General features: G+C 50.2%; 1 protein-coding gene across 1 annotated transcript; it reads left to right on the top strand.

Annotated features, from left to right (window-relative positions):
* The first annotated feature begins 631 nt into the window (after window positions 1-631).
* Window positions 632-17,898, top strand: VSTM2B (V-set and transmembrane domain containing 2B). The gene is made up of 5 exons (XM_057421950.1): window positions 632-840; window positions 1,350-1,534; window positions 3,065-3,094; window positions 3,726-4,113; window positions 17,209-17,898. The coding sequence occupies exons 1-5, from the start codon at window positions 768-770 to the stop codon at window positions 17,295-17,297; spliced, it is 765 nt and encodes a 254-aa protein (XP_057277933.1). The 5' UTR covers window positions 632-767; the 3' UTR covers window positions 17,298-17,898.
* Window positions 17,899-21,321: the final 3,423 nt, after the last annotated feature.

Here is a 21,321-nt window from a genome sequence, read left to right as displayed (position 1 = left end):
AGTAATGCGCTCCCTGCAGACCTTCGCGTCCCCAGCTTTGCACCCTGGTGCAGAGCGGAACCACTGAAAGCACAGAGGAAGCTTTCTGCAGGCCAGAACCCGCACCGCCCGGGGCGCGGGGACTTTCGGAGCTGAGCCTGCACCGCACGGTGACGTTTGGCGGCGTTTCAGCGCGAACAGGCGAAGCGCTCAGGGCGGCCCCAGGCTCACGGCAGCGCAGACGCCGAGCGCCGCGGCTGCAGCTCCCGCCGGTGCCTGGGAGCGCCTCCGGCTTTTAACCACGACGCTCCCGGGTCCTGCCCGCGCGGGGCAGCTGCGGAGCGGGCCCGGGGCCCCCCGGGGGTGCGGGGGGAGCGGGCGGCGACTCGCGACGGAGGCGGGGCTCGGGGCGGTCCCTGCCGCCGCTCGGGAGGTGCCCGCGCCGGGAGCGGAGCGTGGTCACGGTCCGGAGCCGGTTCCCCGCGAGCGCCGAGCGCCGCCCCGCAGCGCGATGGGTGCCGGGGCACAGCCCGGCTTCGCCTGCCCGCCTGTGGGCAGCGGGAGCGCCCGCGCGGCGCGGGGCAGCTGAACCCCGCGGCGGCGGAGCGGGGAACGGGACGGGTTTGTCGCTGCCTTCCCGGGAACGCCGCGAGTGAGCCCGAGCGGCCGCTGTGGATTTTACGTTCGCTTCCCCGCAACCCGGGGCCGGTCGGGCGGCTTTCCGGGAAGGAGCCCAGGCGCTGTGCGATGGATTGAGCCCGGCCGCGCCCGCAGCACACGCAGGTGCGATGGGCAATCGGGGGCTCCGGGGCACCCTCCGCTGCCTGCTGCTCGGCGCGCCGCTGCTGCTCCTCGTCACCGGTGAGTCCGCGACTTCTGCCTCTTCCCGCGGGGAGCCGCCGCTCCGGGCGCCGCTCGGTAGCGGGGACCGTCGGGGCTCGGGGAGCCGTCGGGGCTCCGGTGCCGGCAGCCGCCGCAGGCCCGTCCCCGCGGGAGGGGGCAGGGCGCGCAGAACAAGGTGTCTCTGTTGCGGCCGCAGCTGCCGGCAGCGCGGGGCCGTCCCCGCGCCGGATCTGGGGAGCGGGCGGCGGGACCCGGGTGTCCCCGCACCAGCCGAGGGCTCTCCCGGCAGGACCAGGGGCTCAAGGGCTTCTTCAAACGTCCCCTTTCCGCCGCAGGGGGCAGGGTGGCGGGGGCCGGCCCGGCGCTGGCCCCAGTGCGCTTATCCTGCGGTCGCCAAACTACGGGAAAGACGTGTGTCGGTGGGCAGCCAGCCCTGAGCTGGAGCAGCTTGCGTTGCCCTGGAAGGGACTGATTTGCCTCTTAATCCCTCCCGTTAACTAGCCCTTGTAACTCTCTTCCCCTCCCAGCTACCTTTACCGAAGTTCCCAAAGATGTGACGGTTAGGGAGGGAGATGATATTGAGATGCCTTGTGCTTTCCGAGCCAGCGGATCCACTTCTTACTCCTTGGAAATCCAGTGGTGGTACCTTAAAGAACCAGCCAGAGAACTTGCACACGAATTAGCCATCAGTGTCCCTGGCAGCAGGAGCAAGGTAATGCAGTGCTATGGAGATCTCTCTCCATCGCGTGCAGCGTGGTCGGAGGGTGAGCAGATGAACTCTGCAGTCCCAGAGATCAGAGCACTTCCCTGCCCAGTGCCAGAAAGCAGGTGGAGGCACCGGGATCCCTGGCATTCCATGGGATGGAGGAGGACAGGGTATGCACCAAGGGCAGCTTCATTTCAGGAAACTGCATCAGTGCTTTAAGCATTGTAAATAGAAAATTATAAATGTCCTGCTGCAAGATCAGCAGTGAGGACCCGTGAGAGGCAGTCAAAAATAGATGAGCATGAAGTGGGGATAAGGAAAATCCTGTGCTTTTGTGGACTAAGCTTGTGAAAGGTGGGAGAGCCTGTGTTTGCTCCTTGATAGAGCAGAGGGAAGCATGAGGGATGATCCTTTCCTGTTGGCATGTTAAGTACATATCAATCTGCATAGACAAACGCACAGTTTCTTGGGGTGCCTGCACACTCTCTATATCTGGAGCTCAGCAAGACATTTTGAGACAGTCAGATGTGGCAATTAAAATGCATGAAGCGCAGTTAAATCCTGCATTCCCTTTCCCCTCCCCCTAGCAAGCCGCCTGGCTTGAGGGTAGGCTCTAGTCTAAATTCTTCAGCTGCATTTCCCCAGCATAAGCCCGTCCATTCTGCAGCTCCCCCAGTTCAAGACGCCTTGTTGTGCAAAACGGGGCTGTACAAGGGGTGGGGTGAAGCAGGACTTGAAGCCCTGCCACCCCCTGCTCAGGCCATGTCATCTCCATCCCTGCGCAGCCCCCCTGCCAGCTCCCCTCTCTGTGGCTTGTTTTCCTGCAGAGCTCAAATAGAGATGCAAAGCAGAGATGCTGAGCTCACGCGATGCCGCCTAGCTGAGGAAAGTGTAAGTCAGTTGTCAGACAGGGAAGTAAATCGCTTGGATTTAAATGTCTTCTTTAACCTTATATAAAACCCCTGAGTTTCTTTCACAATAAACGATGGCAGGGCATGCCTGGAGAATAATGGCATCTTGCTGGGAGGTGCATCGCCGGGATCCCAGGCATCGCTTGGGTTTACAGTAGTTGGCTGGAGATAAAAAATACCCAAGTATTAGGTGATCTGGCAGTAACATGCAGAGAGTGATAAGAGCTCCCAGGGTGTTTCAGGACTGAAACTCTCCCTGAGCAGTGTGGGATCCTGCTTGCCCGAGCTCTGCACTGCTGGGCTAACACTGCTGGTAAAGTGTCTCCCCCGGTGTTTGTCAGCAATGGGAGCAGCACAGCGTGCAACAAGCGTTCCCCTGGCTGCTGTTCTCACCCTTGGTGAAGGCAACACTTCCGTGGGTGCTGCAGGCACTTTACCAGGACTGTCCCCCAGGCTGAGCACCGGTTTGGTGCCTTCCCATCACCTAGGGAGCTCCACAGCCACACACGGGTTGTGTTTATGGTGAGCAGAGTCCACGTCCTGTCCTTAAACTGGGCTGGGAATATGAGCATTTTGATGTGCTGGCAGAGCTAAGTCTCATCACCCTTTTTTTCTGTCCCTTTAGGTGACAAGTAAGGATGCGACCAAAATCAGTGTAAGTGCAGCTCTAAGCGGGGCGGTGCACCCTCCTCCTCCCGCGCGTGGGGTTCCTGCGGGCCCCTCCTGCCCCGACACACGGGTGCCGCCGGGCTCGCGGCAGCCCCGCTCCTGGGGCACGGTTTTTCTCTCGTTCTCAATCCGCTGCTGCTTTCACAGTCAGGTCTCATTCCTCACAAACCGGGAGGTGATGCTTGCCTTGCAGCCCGAGCTTAGCCACGCTTGGAAGAGACAGTGGGGTGGATCAGGGGAGAAGTTTGCTTTTTGTCCCTGTCCTCTGCAAACCTCCGGCGCCTTCGCTCCCGATCCTGCAGGACATGGGTGCAGCTGCGGTGGGGCATGGCCTGCACAGCGGTTGGGGGGGGGGGTTGGAGCCCGCCCGGCTTTTGGGGGCTCTGCGGGACTCGGTGCGGGACTGGGCGAGGAGGAGGGAGCAGGGGCTGGTTCTGGACGGGGCTGCAGCAGCGAGGTGCTGGGCGGGAGCGTCCGGTGCGCTCAGTCCGGTGCGCTCAGCCCAGGCTCGGGGTTCCTGACCGCGGAAGACTCGTCCGTGGGGCAAGAGCGATCGCTGCGGGGCCAGCGGGGTGGCCGCGGGGAGGGGCAGGGCTGAGCCGCGCTCTCTTTTACAGACCGTCCGCGTCCAGGGCAACGACATCTCGCACCGGCTGCGGCTGTCGGGCGTGCGGCGGCAGGACGAGGGCGTCTACCAGTGCCGCGTGGCGGACTACAGCGACGACGAGACGCGGGAGCACCGGGCCCAGGCGCTGCTGCGCGTCCTGTCCCGCTTCGCGCCGCCCGACGTGCAGGCGGCGGAGGCCGTCTCGCACATCCAGAGCGGGGCGGCCCCGCGGCGGCACGGCCCCAACGACCGCCCCACGCCGCCGCCGCCAGGGCCCGGCAAGCGCCCGGCCCCACGGGATGGCGCCGCTTCTGCCACCGCCCCGGCCGCCGCAGCTGCCACCTCGGCCTCGCCGGCCCCCGGACAGGCCGCGATCCTCCGCCAGCAGCACGGGTCAGGTAGGGGAGGCGCGGGGCACCGTGGGGCGGTTCCGGTGGGACGGGACCTTAAAGCTCATCCACAGGCAGGGACCCCTTCCACCGGAGCAGGGTGCGGCAAGACCCGTCCAGGCGGGCCTTGAACTCTGCCAGGGATGGGGCATTTACCACTTCTGTGGGCACTGGAGCTGCTCTAAGGGCTCCCCTTGAGGAGCCTTCTCTTCTCCGGGCTGAACCAGCCCAGCTCTGTCTGTAGAGCAGTGATGCTCGCGGCCTCACAGCATCTCCATGGCCCACCACTCAGCTTAAGGCTGAGCACCACAACCCTCTCGGTCGCAGGTGGCACTATCACTGTGATTCTAAAGCTGAACAACTAAGTAAATGTCCTTCCTTCACCCGAAAGCTCAGCCCTACCTCACCAGCTGGGCAGGAGTGTGTCGGGGGGGGGGGGGGGTGGGTGGGTGCTGAGTCCTCTCTGTGGGTGCTGTGGGGTGGAGGCCCCACTTTCACAACTCACACACAGCTTTTTGGATGTTATTTGAACATGAGCCGCAGCCTCAGGCGAGAGAAAAGCCCGGGCTGATGTGCAGGGGACTGAAACCCGCTGATCAGCCTCAGCAGGCCTGGGCCATGCATCAAGGACAGGTGTGGATGGCAAGTGCTAAACGCTGTGTAGTGAGCTCCGTCCACCTTTGCATTACTGGCAGGGTAAGCTTTGAAGATTCTGTGCTCTGTAATGGTTTGCAAATGTAAAAGTTGCATTAATGCTGATTGTCTGTCGGTTAATGCTGTGTTAAGTTGTTATCTCCACGTTACCATGTTACAGCTAGCTAGAGAAGGCTGTGGTAAACCTTCCTTTACCTTATGACAAAGTCTGGCTCAGAGAAGACAGTCTTAAATCTGCACTGCGAAGGTGTGCCACACTGCAGAGCTGTGGTGCTGCTCCGGCTGGGCTTCAGCTCCCCGCTCAGCTGCTGTCCCTTGGCTCATGTTGAGCAGAGGTCCCTGCCAAGCTGCCTGAGGGAGAAGGGAAACAATTTTATGCCAGTGGCTGTGCAGGGAAGGCCCTGAGCTCCCCTCCGCAGATTCATAATCCTCACTTGGAGTGTTCACACTTCTTTCTTCCTGATACCTCTTCACACTCACAGGGCTCATAGTGATGGGAATCAGGTGTCGATGGATCACTGTGACCTATGGCTGCTGCACAAGTGCTGGGTTTTATCTGGCCACTACCTTTAGCTATTTCTGAATAATTTAGTTTCTTTCTCATGTGGAAATAAACGTGTGAAAACTCGGGTTTACTCAAGCTGGCTGTTCATTGGTGTCTTGTGGAAGACAAAGTGATAATTCGTGAGGTTTAACTGCAGGTGCCTGTGGCCATATAAAAACGTTCAGTTTGTTGAATTCACTAGCCTCAAGAAATTAAACTGGACGCTGTAATGCTCATGATCTGCTGTTTTCCTGTTGGGTAGATCTTCTTTCCTTGTAGAAGCCTGGGGTTGGTCGTTGTTTCCATGTTTCCTCCTTCCACACACACCCTAGTGAGAATTCTTGCAAAGCTTTCCATGCTGACAGTAAGTTAGGTTGAGGATTCACAGCTCTGCACCCTGCTGACCGAACCAGAGCTGATGTCATGCCCATGAACTAAAACCAGGGTGGTGGAAGTGCAGTGGGCTCTGTTCCATCTCAACAGATGGGTGTGAATGTGTGCGCCAGGGCAGCCTGTCACATATGGCTGTTAGGGCAAGACCTCCTGCCCAGATCATCTAAACTTCAGTCTGTCCTGATTTTATCTATGTCTGTGGTTTGGGGATATGGCACTGCCGCATCATTTCTAGGCTGGATTAAATTCTGATAATAAATCACGAGCATTGTGGCCAGCAGTGGGGATAATGGAATGACTTAAATCGGTGGAAAAGGTACTGGAATGCTGAAAAATATTTTGTGGGGGTCTCCAGATGGAGGCTGATGCTAAGAGGGCTATGGAGCAGGCTAAATCAGAGTTTCCTGCTGTGCCATCCCTCCTGTGCACAGTGTTTTCTGTGAACCGTGCCACATTGGGACAGGTCCCATGCCAGCAAAAGGCTTAAGTCAGTGGAGAGGACAGAGAACTCCTGTTGTGCACAGTCAGGTATAGAACACATAAATACTAACATGGAAGTTGATGGAAGGACTTGCAGGGACATCACCTGGTTTTGTGAGAAAATGGGAAGCTGGGGTCTGCAGTGCTGTCACTCATGTTTGATAAGCAGTAGGAAGCAGTAAACTTGCTTCAGAATGTCTTAAAAGACAATTACATTCTCGAGCTTCAGAGTTTCCCATTTATATGTTAAAGTAGTGTTCTTCAGAGCTATTTTAGGTACAGTAATTATTTTTAATTTTTATTTTTAATAATGCAGTGTCTTTATAGGGAATACTTCGGTTTAACTCTTCTTTCACCTCTGAAACTAGAAGCCTTTCGGAGTTTGGAGTCCACCCCCTCCAGGCAGTGTCATAGCTGGTTTTCCACACAGTAGAGTCATCAAATCAAACTAAACCATTGTTCACATGAATGTAGCAGACTGCAGGACCTAAACCTGTGTTGCTGGATGAGTTATGGATATACATAGTAGCATAACACATGTGCTTCATTACCCTATTTTGAGCTCTGCAACACACATGCAGATAAGTACTTGCACCAAATCTGTATGTAGTGATTGAATCATCCAGTACATTTACTCTCAAGTCTTTAGTTCTGTAAGTCTTTTCATTGTACCTGGGGGTATTTCCTCTGTATAAAAGTACAAATGTGCTCAAACAATGGATTTGCCGTCAGTGGTTAACACCTTCATTTATATGCTGGAGAGCTCTGCCTAAAGGATGGTGGCATGGCACAGCCATAGTGTCCTGCATGAGTTGGGTTCTAATCCTACTTTCCTTGCAATAGAAATCTTCCCAATATGTCCAGTGCAATAGGTTAGGGCCTCTCCATGTTTGCAGTCCAGTAAATGTGTTTGTAGATTAAATGGTGCTTCTGAACATGCCCACAATTCTCTTGTTGACTTCTGTTGGAGTCCCAGCCATGCACCTTGGAAAAACATTATTCTTTCCATCTCCAGGTTGAACTGAATCATGGACTTACTGAAATAACTGTGTTTGTTACTGAGATTCTGTAAAAGCACAGAGTTAAATCTGACAAGCCAGGTAAAATCGAAATCCATAGTTTTGGAGAAGTCATCTGAAATTGTGGTTAGTATAAATTTGTGATCAACATTATAGCATGTACAGGAATGGATCCAGTGTAATGGAAAAATTGCCCACTGTGCCAGAAATGCTGGCTAATTATACAGAATTTTATCTGCAGTGTTTAAACCTCAGTGCTGTGGTCTCAGGAGAGTCGCATTGATTCCTGCTGTCTGCTGGTGAGGTACACTGACTTGGAAACTGAGAATGTGTCACTTAGGCTGCAGGGAGGCAAAGATCTACTGTTAAGATCGTTGGGTTTAATGGTGTCAGTGAAGGAGCCCTTGTCCATTTGGTTCTAAAGGAAAATAGTCTTTTCCTGGCTTTCATTTTAAATATTTACACACAACTAGAATCTTTTGCTTTAGAAGAAAATTGGGGTTAGCAAATGAAAGACTGCATGTACTGTTACTGTGTTTGGAAGTGGTCCTGGTTTGTATTGGGTAAGTAGGGGTGTAGGAGCATCAATGAGCAAGACTTACAGTGTCTCTGTCCCAGGAGGTCTGGGATGGATGAGATGGACAAATGGCAGTAAGAGCAGTGCCCAGCTTTGTTGAGTGTGCGGCAGCTGTGAAATTAAATCCCAAAATTTAGTTTCAGCTCTCTTAAATTCAAGTCCAGCCTTGGTTATGAGACTTAACTTTGTCACCTAGTAGGTGAAGTAATAAACAAGGATCTTTGTGCTGACCTTTGGAGAGGCAGATTGCCTGTGTTAGATAATACCAGACTGTCTCCAAAATGGGCACTGTGTATTGGCTTGGGGGCAGTTTTTAAGTTCTGAGCAGAATCTAGATGAGACATTGCAGCTTCCAAATTCCCTCTTGTTTGTTTGATCTCTAGCCTCAAAGCTCTGAAGTGAAACCTTTAAATAAAATAAACAAGGATGGGAGTGTGAAACAAGAAACTGTGCTTCATTATGCTTAAGAGTGCTCTAGGAAGGACACAGGCTTGTGTGTTATGCAGAGATGAAGTGCACACAACAAGGAAGAACATAAGTCTTCACTTCACGCCTGTTCCCTTCTCCCCCCACCAAGCCTTTCATGTCTGAGGCAGAAGCATGTCTGCTTGTGGGCTACACAGCCTGAGATAACAAAGCACCAGGTCGTAGTTTTGCAGTCTCTGTGCGTGCACAGCTCCTGTGATGCTCCTAGGAGCAGTACATGCCCAGGGTCAGGCTGTGGCAGGCTGCCTTGAGGCAGGAGACCACATGGGAGAGAGTTACCTCCATTGAGCACTGGGAAGCAAAAGGTATGCTTCTGCAGCCTGGAGACAGGAAAGCAAACACACACTCTTTTCTCTGGGGTACGAGCTGGGCTGTCGGAGGGGCTGTGGTTGAGTTTGAATTAACTTTGGGTGAGGGCTCTCCTGGTTTTGTCAGAACTGGAATGACTCTGCAGGCTCGCAGGAGGAGCAGCCCATGCAGCTCATTAGTCTTTGATAGATGAACAGGGCACAAAATAGCAGGACAGGGAAGTCCCTGTGTTGCTGCTCAGCCTCCCTGCCTTTCCACTCAGAGTGCCTGGGTCTGCTTCACCCCTCTGTGCTTCTAACGAGACCATGTATGAGCGTGTGAGCTGTTGTTATTTGTAGTTATATGCAACCTGGGTCACATCCCATTTTCCTTTACTTTAAAAGTAGCAAGACAGAGGCCATAACTGAATTAGCAGGCTGACCTCCTAAATGTCACTGGATAATAAACATGCAAAAAGAATTCCTATTAAATACACATCAGTAGCACTTTAATATCTAGGCAAATTAGACTGCTTTGGGGACAAGTGAGGTCAAATACCTTCTTTTCTGTGTGTGCAATATGGATTATTTCCCAAACTGCATAGAAGCACAAATGGCAGCACCACGTCACCTCATTACCTAGGATAGAAACAAGCAGTGCCAGGGTGGGTTTGTACTGTTTAAATGCAGTTGATCTGAGTAGCACCTTTCAGTGTTCTTGCTTGTTCCCAGAGGACAGACAAAACTGTGCTAACCTATGCCAGAGCCTGCGCAGTGTCCTGTATGAATTCTGAATATTATTTGAACTTCTTTAATACCTTCAAGTTATAAATGGGAAATTGGTTTAAAGAACACAATGAAAGGGGTATTCCAGGTCTTCCTTAATGAATTGTACCTGACATTGGTCTAGATTTCTATGTAAGATGGATTCATTAGTGAGTGAAAATCTGGCATTTGTATGAGGAAAGCCTGAGTGTGCCCATGTGTCTCGTTGCATGAACAAACAGCATTTGGGGCAGGAATATCTGTATAATGCCAGCCCTTTATGTGTGGTTTCAAGAGATACATTGCAAAATGGGTGTTTACTAATCACTAACTTGGTCTGTGTCCTTCACAAGAGGTGGGTAACTGTTACACTTTCCCCACCTCTGCTGTACTGGTGTAGCTTTACAGATGTAAAGTAATGTTTGAGCTGTGTTGTGGACTATAAAGGTCCCTAATACTTGCAGTGGTGTGCTCAGCAGTCGCAGAAGAGAGCTTTTCCAGGCAAACTGGGGCTGGTTTTGAGAAGGTATCAGCAGTGGCGGTCTGTGATTGCAGAGCGGACGTAAGGCAGGATGTGCTCAGAAATGGCTCTTGCAGCAGTCCTGCCAGGAAGGCGTTTCTTGTTTTCATATCAGGGAATTCTTGACAAGACAGAGCCTGGCAGGGCTGTGCTGGCAGTAAAGGGGGGTTGGTTTGGGCTGTGACTGAGCTTTGCTAAAGCAGTTGGAATGCTGGCAGGTCCTGCGCTGCTGTTTGCGGGTTGTTTCTAAATGAGGTAGCAGCGGAGCCACCCCGTGTGTCAATAATGGGCAGCTCTGGGGGGGGTGTGTTGGGAAAAACGGGCTGTTGGGGAGCGCGTCTGTCACAGCAGCAACGAGCCAACAGCCAAGGCCCTGGTGGCTGCTGCCGGCAGGAGCAGCCCTGCCCGCGCTGGGGCTGGAGCTGGGGGCACAGGACCCACGGATGTGCCTGTTGTTACCTGGACCCACGGCCCGGGCCGGGACGTGGAGTGGCCACACGTGCACTGGAGCTGACGGGTGAAGACGATGCAGCCGGGGTAGTTAGAACTGCTTCACTGCTGCATCGGTGATGAGGTCGGTGTTCTGACCCACTCGCACTGTGCAGCAGGAATCCCACACGTGAGAGGACCCAGAGGAATGCCCATGTCCATGGTTTCTCCAAATAGCCCCTCGCTGGCCTATCCTGAGGAGTTCGGTGCAGGGCAGTGCCTTCACTCAGCTGACATCTACCAAATATCTGCCACTGGGGAGGTGTGGAGGGTCTGTGGATTTGTGGGTCACTCCCAACATGTCACTGTTTGTTAGAGAAAAAATCCCACGCAAACCGCAGCCCCTGCCGCTTTGCCCGGCACAGGCTTTCCCTGCAGCCGTTTCCATGTGTCCTGCCCATGCTCTCAGCTCTGTTCTTTAAGTGTGGACGGGATAGGGTTATTTATCTAAGAAAAATCCTTAGATAATCTGCAGTCAGATCTGCTTAACTTCGGTAATTCTGGTTGGAGTGATGATTACAACTACATTGGCAGCTTTCTCCTAATCCCAACCAAGTCAAAAACACTCTAGAAGACACTGAAGTGAGATCTATGATGTCTTGTTCTCTGTTTCTGGGTTGCAAACATTTGCAGCTTTTGTACCAGTTACAGAAGGGGAAATCTGTGGTTCCTTCCAGTGTGGCTTTTATTACAAGTCTGTTCCTGAAGTGTCGGCTTAGGGAGCAGTGTGCTCTTTGCAGTGTGGCTTTAGTCCTCCTGCTTACAGCAAAAAACTCGAGGGTATGGCCCAGACCCACCTCAGCCACCAGGATTCTTCATTGCCTTATGGTGGGGGTGGTCTGAGTTGTGCTATTTGCTGTTTGTGCAGGTCCATGTGCCGTGGCCTTGCTCACACAGTGCTCCTGAGGAAAGACGTGTGGGGCCGGATGCACATTTACCACCTGAACCACCGCTAATTTAGTTACTTTTCTGTAAGTGTCAGTTCAAAATTCATTTTCCACCAAATCGCATTACAAATGATTTTGTATCTCTCATTATTCAGGTGTCAAGGAGTGAAATAATGATGCTCAGTCTTGTGAAGTGAGTCTTAGATTATGGAGCTGCGGAAAATTCTGGAAATGAAATGAATCCAGAGTTGCATCTTTTGGGTCTCTTGAATAAGATACTTGGTGAGAAGAGATCATCTCATAGATACCAAAGCAGAAATCTGTTGATGGGAATGTCTTGAAAGAGGGAAGTTCCTGGCTTATTTAAATGCAGAGCAGTGTGAAGTATTTAAGCTGTTGTTGGGGTTTGTATGACAGCTGTATAATCCTTCTGTAGTGAATGACTCTTTCTAAGCATCCAGGGTGCATTCCTGTGCACCACCACCTCAGAGCAGCCGTTTTCACAGCCCAGTGTAGCACTTGTAGCACTTGGAGGAGGTGGGGCAAGGCTCTGAGCTTCTCTGGCTTTCACAGGGGAACTGGGACTGTTGAGGGGAAATGAACCAACTGTTCCATATTGTGTGTCCCTGCTTCTTGTAACTTGGGTGAAATGAGTTTTTACCAGCCTGTTGACAACAAAGCTGCTTTTTTATCTGGTAACCTAAAATAGTAGATACATTTTTGATAAAGGTCTAAGTATTTATTGCTCTTTATGTAATATGCACTTCCAAACGTTAATCAAACCCACCAGTTTAGCTGTCCCTCTTTCTGTATGACAGCAGCTGTGTTTGATACAAGATTGTCTTGCCATACAGACCTGCAGCAACTGTAGAACTGGAGCAGGTCCATTATCCATCTAATCATTTAGCTTTTGTCTAGTAATGTCCTTATGACCCAGGAGGAAAAGGAAGAGCCCCCATGGAGGAGAGTTGAGGACTGGGCTGCTCCATGCACCGTGTGTGTGTGTGTGTTTGGGAGGGATTGTCCATCCTAACGTTTTGAGAACAGCTTGGCCTTGATGAGTCCTGGTTGAAATGAGCCCTGATGAGACCCAGAATCCATCTCAGGGGCTGTGCAAGTCCTCAGGAGCACCCCTGAGTCCCATCCTGTCCTGGGCACTCACACACATCAACTCCGTGCAGAGCACTGCAGCGCTTGAGGGAGCAGAGCTGCAGAAGGAACCCTTATCTTTGCTGGCCCTCCTGTCGGAACAGCCTTTCCTGTCTGCATTGTTCCCCTGTGTGACTGCACCTCCCGCCCCTTGCCAGCCAAGTTGTTTTCTGATCTGTCCATAGCCCCATGGTGCATGTGACCCATTGTTCATAGTATATGCTCAGACAGGGGCTGCACGGTGCTCCAGGGCTCTTGGCCATGCTGTAGTTTACTGTCTCAAAGTGGAGATTAAGCACTTTAAAACCCTTGCTGGCATGGGTGAAGGAAGCAAGCAGGATCACTGGCTCATACCTGCGTGGTTGTGTAGAAATGTGTGCTGGCTTCTATGAGGCGTAGTTTTGAGATGGGTTATGGAAAGCTGCTCCAAAATCCAGTGAATCATAAATAAAAATGTGTGATGGGTGGAAAACTAATCCTGCATCGTGCCTTGTAGGTGCTCAGTGGTGAGCAGATCCCACGCAGTCACCGAACATCTGGGAAGTCATCATGGCCAAAAAGAGCAACACCAGAGGGCAGCTCTGGAGCTGTAGCTGGTTGTGCCTGGGCATGATGGCACATGCCCAGCAATGGGGTGGCCAGGAGCAATGGGCGCAGCGCAGTTGTGTAGTTTTGTATAGAACTCCATAGTCCTGTCTTCTCCTTTCAAAAGGATGACGCTGTGTACTGCAGTGCTCCCGGGTTTGGCTGGGACGGTGTTGAGGTTAGTGCAGGCTCCTCAAGAACCAGCAATGGGTGAGGAGCAGTTACAGCCCTTAAACCCAACAGCAAAACTGCGGCACTAGGTTGTGCTGTATTTCCGAGTGGAAGAAGGATTTATACAGCTTATAAGATGATGTCTCAGACTGTGGAGTAATGCTAATGTGGTGGAGCTTATTACCTCTTCAGTAAGTGTAGAGTGACTTTAATGTGGTGTCTTTTTAATTAAAAACTTCTAAGAAGATCTTAGATCTGAGGTTTGCTAAATTCCCTTCAGTTCGGGGGAAGCGCTCCAGTGTGTGGCACTGAGAATTTGTTTTGTCTGAGATATTATTGCCTGTAATGAACCTTGACCAACAGCCCGTATGAAACCCTGGTTTTGCCGTACGTATGAGGCTGCCAGAGCATTTTATCCAAGAGTATGTCTCAAGCACAGTCTGAAGTTTCTGTTCTGAGAGGCTCAACCCGTGAGGTTAATTGGTTAGTTGGATCCTTCACCTCTTGGTGAAACACCAGGTTTAAAAATGTGTTTTACAGAACGCTGCTCTCTGGGGATTGGGATGAGGCTGCCGAAAGGCTGCACAGAGAAATGCCCATTGCGGCGCCGGCCGGGTCCCTGCTCCCACAGCGACCAGGCTGTGGCTGTTATCCCGTCTCCCAAGGAAAAACAGGCCACTGATGTCTTTTACCTTTTGATATATACGGGCCACTGCATTTTACCACCACCTCAGAAAGAGACATTAAGGGACTTCTCAGATTCTTTCTAGGAAGAAAAATAGGCAACTGCTGGAAACTGGGGGTTTGGCCATTGGTTAGATATAGCTTGTAGAAGAATCTTCCCATTTTCTCTATGTGTCACAAGTCTCTTGTTTTTTAATTTTTGTTTTCAATTAGATGAACTGTTTTAAGTCAGACTTTGATGTATGCTTGCACAAAACAAATTACTAAATAGAAAACTACAGTAAAACATTATGTTGTAAATTGAAAAGAAGGATGAGTGATGCCAGAGAGCAATTCACCATCCAGGAACAGAACAGTCTGTTACTGTTCTGCTTAGTGGCAGAGCTTCCCTTATAGCCACATACATATCAATAACCTAAAAGCAAAACTGGAAATCTCTGTTGTGATAAGTAAGCTTGCAATAACAAAATGAATATTCAAAGTATAAATGAAATGTTTTCTTGTAAGCATCTCTAAGGAACTGTGTGCTGCTGGTCCAGAGTCTCTGGATAGAAACTCCCTGATCTCAGATGGAGGTTGGTGACACATCAGGATCCTGGGGGTCAGCGCCACGTGCTGTTTGTTCGTATCTACAGGGGGGAGCAATTCCTTCAGTGAACGTCAAGACCAGACTAAGTCCAGCTTGTTTATAAACAATACTACAGATAATGAGAAGGGTTTGGGTTAACTAAACAAGGAGAAGTCACTGGAAATTACAGTCCTGGTCTAATTATATTCAGAGGGAGAATTCTGAAGGTCTGTGTGTCTGCTTCTACTGCCGGAGGTCTTGGAGGAGAATAACACTGAGTAAGCACAGGGAAAAAAAAGAAGCTTGCATTTGGTGTTCAGTAAGAATAATTGCTTTCAAGTAAGTTTGTAAAAATATTTTTTTTAACTGTTGAGATTGTTAACAGAGTCTGAACTCACGTTCTGCTGTCACATTAAGAAGATGGAGAATGTAGGTTAAAAACCATGGCAATTTCTAGAAAAGAGAAAAACTTTGGACTGTTGCATTAATTCCCAGTTCTGCACTGAGATTTAAACTAAAACTGGCACCTGAAGGTGAACCTGGCATGGGGGTGTCGTTGGTAATGAGGCACACGGCTCCTGCATGGAGCTGACTAACGCTGCTTCCCATTCAGAACAGAAACAACCCCGACCCAGCATCCGCAGCAGCCTGTCAGCGTGATGGGCGTAAGAGCCCTTGAGCCACAGGAGCCCGTTTCTGCAGGTTTTGTTCCTCAGCGTTCCCAGGGGTTCCCCCGCAGAAAAGCGCAGTTTTGTTTCAGTAGCGGCATCTCCCCAGCTCCAGTCCTGTTCACTGAGAGAGCAAGATCAGGGGCACAGAGGCTCTCGCTGCCCTCGGGTCCGAGCATAGTAAATATGCGGGGTGCGATCATTGCTGCGGTGCTGGGCAGGTGTGGAACGGGCACAGCTCGTGCCGTTCCCCGGGCACCGGGGCTGTCACCCTGGGCTGTGCCATGTCCCGGGAGCGAGAGGAGCCGTCTGACAGCTTGGGAACGGGGATGCGCTGACAGGCACCATGGGTCGTTGTGCGGGTACCGCCGTTTGTGAGCAAGCAGCCTCCCACCGAGCGCACACAGCCCGGCAGACACAGGAGGGGGGTTTCACCTTCATCCTGCTCAGTGAGGAAGCTGTTCTCTCTTGCTGGTGTAGCTGGAGACGTTGCTGGGGTTACCCTTGCGGAAAGGACTGGGTACCATGTGTTTGTGAGCCGGCTGTTTCTGACGGAGGAGGGAGGTCCCTGAGGCTGGGGAATGGCTGTCACAGCCCCCTTTGCTCCCAGGCTGGCAGAGGCAGACGCAGAGTTGGCATCAGCACGGGCAGGGCTCCTGCTGCCCTCACCCACCCTCCCGGCACAGGGAGGAGATGCAGGGACAGACCCCCCGTGCACCCCGGCTCCGCAGGGCCGGGTCCTGGGGCAGGGAGGATGAGCAGAGCTTTTTGAGCGCCCCGGGCTGGTGATGCTCCGTCCCGTGTTCTGGCCGGACCCTGAGCTCCAGCAGCTGTGGTGAACCTCCCTGCACACACTTCTGCTGTCCTTATGGCAAGACTTTAACGAGTTACTCCTTCAGTTACACGAGTTAATTGTGTTTGTTAATGATCTTCAGCTTTAAGAAGAAAAATCCTGCATCCGTCTTAATGCCTTGCTGTGGCTACATAGGCAGCCCTTAGCCACGTGTTTGTGCACGTGAGGATTTAATTAAAACCTTAATAACTAAATAATCTCCACACAGTATAGGCATGTGAGATAGCGCTGTGGGGACATTTTGGGAGTTCCTCAGTTGCCCACCACATTAATATCAAGTATTTTTTATGCTGGATAACAATACGCCAGCTTTGCTGGTGAGGCAGGTATAGAGGCTGGGGCAGGTGGAACAGCCAGCCCAGGAGCAGCGGGTTACTTGGAGCTGCTCGAGGAATGTCCTTTGGTCATGCCACAGCTGAGGGAGGCGCACAGCTCCAGAGACCAACTGAAGTATTCACATCAGGGTGCCTGAAGAGAGTTTCCTCAGTAGACGTGGCCCAGTTCCTTTCTCAGAGATGCCGAGCACAAAATGCTTTCACACTTAGCACCAGCAGTCACTTTGCTGGTGGCTGTCAGTACTGCAGGCACCAGTTCCTCCTGCAAGCAGGGGTGAGGGGCTGGGCCATGATGACACACAGTAAATGCCTCTCCTGGTGAACAAGTATCTCGGTGTGTCTGTGAGGCAGGGACAGCCCTAGCTGCAGTATGGCCACGGAGGCCAGTCTGTGCCAGACAACCTCACCTGGAGGGAGCTGGAGCCGTTTCGCCCCTCATGGACGCGGACGTTGACTCCCTGCTGTGTCCCACTGTGCTCTTGTCCTGCAGCTCCTATGCGCATTTTTAATGTAAAATTCTGCTCTTTCCTGTGAAAGGTAAAGAAGATGTCAAGGTCTTCCTGTTCCTATTCCAAATGAAATGGGCTCATGTCCTGTTAATCAAGGAGTATAGCTGCAGCATTTGTCATTTCCCTTTGAAGTAGTGGGTGGTTGATACCTGCCATTTCTCAAGAAACTGTATACCAGATTAAGGTGTATTTATAGAAATCTCTATTGCTAGTAACTTGGCTGAAGCCAAGTTTAGGCGTACCATTAGTAATGCATAATGAGATGGCCTAAGTGGAGTGAGATCTGGGAGGGGGAAGAAAAAGCTATTTGAGTTGGATAGCTTGAGGATGCTGTTTTACTATTAAAATTACGCTTCTGACCCCTGGCTCTGAAGTGATATAAAAATAAATCTTTCTATATTTCTCTTCTGCATTTAATCTTTTATATTAGACAAGATAAAGAATAAAATCTTTCTTTCTCCCTTGTCTCTTTCTGTTCTAGGTACAGGACCTATTTATGCTACAGATCCACTTCTCTATATGGCCCTCTTACTACTGCATCAGCTTGTACATTTGTTAGTAAACCACTGATCGACTGCTTCCTCCATTCCTCTGCAGCCAAGAACCTATTTAAACCTGAACAAACTCGTGACAAACAATACCTACGGTTTTAAAGATGGACAGAAAGAGACTGCAAGCAGCATGATCAGTTCTCTGTAGGGGATAAACATATTTTTGGGGATGTCACAGAAAATAAACCACTTAGAATAATGCATCTAGTTTCCAGACTCTCTGGTGTAAAGCCCTGCTCTGTGCATGGCACTTTTGATTTCTCTATTTTAATGTAATGTTTTTTCTTTTCTAAACCTTCCCTCTGACTCTTCATTTTGCACGAACTGTTGAGCAGTTGTTACAATATGTAAAGATGTTGGGTCAAAGCCTTTCCTAAAAAAGGAAATATTTTTAGTAGATTGTTGTGTTTAGGTTTTTTGGATTTCTTTTTTCTTTTTTTAATTAAATTATTTCTTTTGGAGACATTTTAATTAAAAAGGTACATCTTACCATAATTAATATTCACTGTCAATAATATTTATTTTTAAATGAAGATGATTGGAAACAAGGTAAGACATTTGTTTATAAACTGTATTGTATATTGCTGGATAACAGTTGAATAAAAAGATTTTGAAATAAAGTTTCTGCAGATGCATGTCCCCTTCCTTGTGCCTGGAGCTCCCTGAGGGCATCAGGGCTGTGTCCCTTCCCTGCCTTGGCTCAGGACAGGCAAGTGAGGAAAGGTGCATCACAAACCAATCTGAAGTGAAACCAGTTCTTTATTGCACCCCTCTACACTCTGCCAAACCCTGCCCACGCCAGTTGTCTCTGGGCTGTGAGTGCCAGATGTGGTCAGATGGACAGGGGCACGGTGCAGAGCACTCAAGGTTAAGTTGCTGTGGTTTTCCTCAGGCCTCCTGAAGAAAGGTGAATCAAGCCTTGAAAAAATAAAAGAGAAATGAATCAAGCCGGACTGTTTTATTCCTTAGGGCTGGATCCAGTGTGTGGTTATAATGTGATATTCAGAATTACATAGTTGTCATTTGTGTTGCCAAGTGAGCTGTCCTCTACTGGGGAGAAAGGCTTATTTTACAGTAAATACAGGAGTTATTTTCCTGTTCCAGAGTGCTTGGGGTTCAAGTGAGATAATGGGATAACTTGGTAAAGAAACATGACCTTCTTCAGCTGAATTTAGTGAAGTACTTTGAAATATTCTCTGCTACCTGTGATTCTTATCATTTGTGTAGCATTTCAGAAAGGGCCTTAATGTGCAAATGGTGAGGGGGCAGGTGCTGCACCAGCAGGACTCTGCTGGCAGAAGCTGTGGAGCAGAAGCAGGGCATGCCACTGCATCACCTCGTACCCAAGTTCTTTTCTAGGAGGAGCGCAGGAAAGGAATTTCCATTCCTCAGTCAGAATTTGCTTTTCTAGGACTGCCAGCAACAGTGAGGGACTTGTGCCTCTCACATCACACTGGGTGTCAACCAGAAGGCATCTGTCTTCCATACCTGCTACTACACTGTAGTAATAGAAGTCCTCTTGTGCTGAGGCAGATTCACCAAAGGCGTTAAAATCTTCGTAAGGATGTTCACCCCATAACGGCAGCTGTAGCATCCCCTGGATTGAGGAATAATCCATAATCATCCCACAAAAAGAGGAACTGCTCTTCATAAAGCTTGGGGAGGTGGTGGCTGCAAACCTGGAAGTGCATCAGAGGTGAGACACTGAAGAACCATGGTCCTTGGCTTCCGTGTGCTTGGGAGGGTGAGTCTTCAGTAACCTGAAAAGACAGGTGGAAAACAAGATTTCCATGTAGGACCGCGCGTGAATCAGCTCCAGCATTCATGTCTGGGAACAGGCTCAAGGGCAGCTACTCTAGCAGTGCTACACGTGGAGTTTGGAACGTCACCAGAGCTCTCATCCTTCGAGTCGTGAGAGTGAAACCCACCTGGGTTTGAACTGTGCCTCATCAGCTGCTGCCTTTCCCAAGGGCAGTGAATATTTCTCTGCGACTTGTCTTCCTCCTAAGGAAGGGAACCCAAACACATTTTTCCACAAGAGGAAGAAGAAAATCTGCCTGAATTTACCTAGAGAAAATGCTGATGTCTGAAGCACTGCAGTGTGTCTGTGGTTTACCTGCAGCCCTCCCCAGCATGGTCTCTTAGTAAACAGATCTCTTTCGCTCTGACACCTGTGTTTCATCACTTACAGAGTACATAATGTCTTGAATTGCATACAGAAACCAGGGAAGGAAATACATCATCCTGCACTTGTCCTTCCCTTGGTGCTGTAGCCTGTTACCTGCTCAGGGACGTGGCAGCAACTGGGACTTGTGTGTGCAGTGGCAGGAGCAGAATTATCAAGGTTTTTTAGACTTTCATCACATTAAAGGTGAAAAAATACTAAATCTGCAACTAAAAATAACTTTTTTTCTTATCCTTTTTGAGATCAGAATTAAGTATACCACAGTAGGAATAACAGTTCTTACACTCTAATTCACTATAAAACCACACAACTACTAAACAATAATCTGAGGATTTGGTTAAAAAAAAAACAAACCTAACGAGCAATAGGCATCTTTTCCATCCAGGAAAGACCTGCACACATGCACACTCATTCCCAGCACACACAGGATAACTTCAGCAAGGGAGCAGCCATAACTTGGCTGTACCTTCACTTTGCTGTATTTCAGCCTTCAGAAACAGCAGAATGAGTTCTCCAAGTTTTGGGTCCTAGTTTCCACATCTGGACCAGCATTTTTTGCAAAACACACAGCGAGTGGTTGGCCCCATATTTGTGTAGTGCAGAGGAAATAACTGGCTAAAGAGGAGGCTGCAGCTCTTGGTACCCCAATTGGTCTTTACAAAGCACTTAAAGGAATGAGAAACATTTTGATGGAAAAAAGTAGAGAATTTGGAGGCTTATTGCTTGTGAGTGCGTTAAGGACTTCTGCTAAAACATCTGTCCTTGAGAGTGCTAGCTCTTCTGAAAAGGGCAACTGCCTCTCTGCTGCTGATTGTATTTACAGAGGGCAAAGTGAGGTTTTGCTGTACCCTTAATGGACAGAGGCTAGTGGCAAATCTTGCTCTTTCATAAATCTCCGCATTCCTTGTGGTGTCTGCTGTCAGAATCAGTTAGGAGTAAATGCTCAGCCTGCAGAGGCAGGGGAAGGCAGCAAGTCTCCTGCAGTGCTGTGTGGAGCTGGGCAGAGAGTGCCATGGCTGGGGGCCCTGGGGACACAGCTCTTGCCCTGCATGGGGCCAGCACACCAGCAAAGCTGCAGCCCTGGGCTGGGAAGTGAGTGATGGCAGTTGTGGCCAGAGCTGAGACGTCTATAATATAGTCATAAGGAAACACACATTGTTCCTGAGAGAAAATCAATAGAACTTTGCACTTTCCCTTGTAATATTTCCAGCGTGTGCCATCAGCCACATTTGCTCACAGTTACACTGCTATAAATTCACTGCCTGCTACAAAAACAAATGGATTTACAGTGGTGTAACAGAGCCGGTGCTAAAGCCATGTACATGTGAAAATACACGGCACAAAAGTAGTTGTACGGCACTGGTGACCTTCAAAGTACCAAGACTCGGCAAGTAAAAAGCAAACTTACCTAGTTCCCTGTGTGCTCCCTGCAAGAGGACACGTGTGGTCCCCACAGCATCCCTGTGTGTGGCACAACGCCAGGGCCCCACTGAAGGGAAGGCGGGCGAGCAGCTTCTCGCTGTGATGGAGCACACAGGAGACTGTCTGACCATGGCAGTTTTCACTGCCTGCATAAACCATGCAGGAGCCTAGCCTCACTCAGAATTAGTGAGTAAATAATGTGTTCCCAAACTCTGTGTCAAAACTGGGTTGGTTAATGCATGAGCTGCCTCTGTTCCATTTGTTACTGCACAGTAAATTTCATGCTTAGCCAGAGGCTGGCAAAGTTAATTTATTCATTATCCCCAAACTTCGGGCAGTTACTATTCAAACTCCCCTAGTACATCTATTTAATAAGAAGAGAACAGAAAATTGATGGGATCAAAAATGTTAAAGTCTTAATTAATGCTTTTAGCAA

This window comes from Pezoporus wallicus, unplaced genomic scaffold, assembly GCF_028554395.1.
Source record: "Pezoporus wallicus isolate ANWC-B61680 ecotype Strahan unplaced genomic scaffold, APGP_CSIRO_Pwel_v1 contig_7902, whole genome shotgun sequence".
In the NCBI taxonomy this organism is placed as follows: Eukaryota; Metazoa; Chordata; class Aves; order Psittaciformes; family Psittacidae; genus Pezoporus; species Pezoporus wallicus.
Note: the sequence above shows the minus strand (reverse complement) of the source record. Positions and strands in the feature narration are given on the sequence as shown.

What these genes read in the sequence shown, in the direction of transcription:
- VSTM2B (XM_057421950.1), top strand. Translation starts at nt 768, where the DNA reads ATGGGCAATCGGGGGCTCCGGGGCACCCTCCGCTGCCTGCTGCTCGGC. An exon ending in AGGATGCGACCAAAATCAGT is followed by an intron (nt 3,095 to 3,725) that starts GTAAGTGCAGCT and finishes TCTCTTTTACAG; the next exon opens with ACCGTCCGCGTCCAGGGCAA. An exon ending in CCGCCAGCAGCACGGGTCAG is followed by an intron (nt 4,114 to 17,208) that starts GTAGGGGAGGCG and finishes TTTCTGTTCTAG; the next exon opens with GTACAGGACCTATTTATGCT.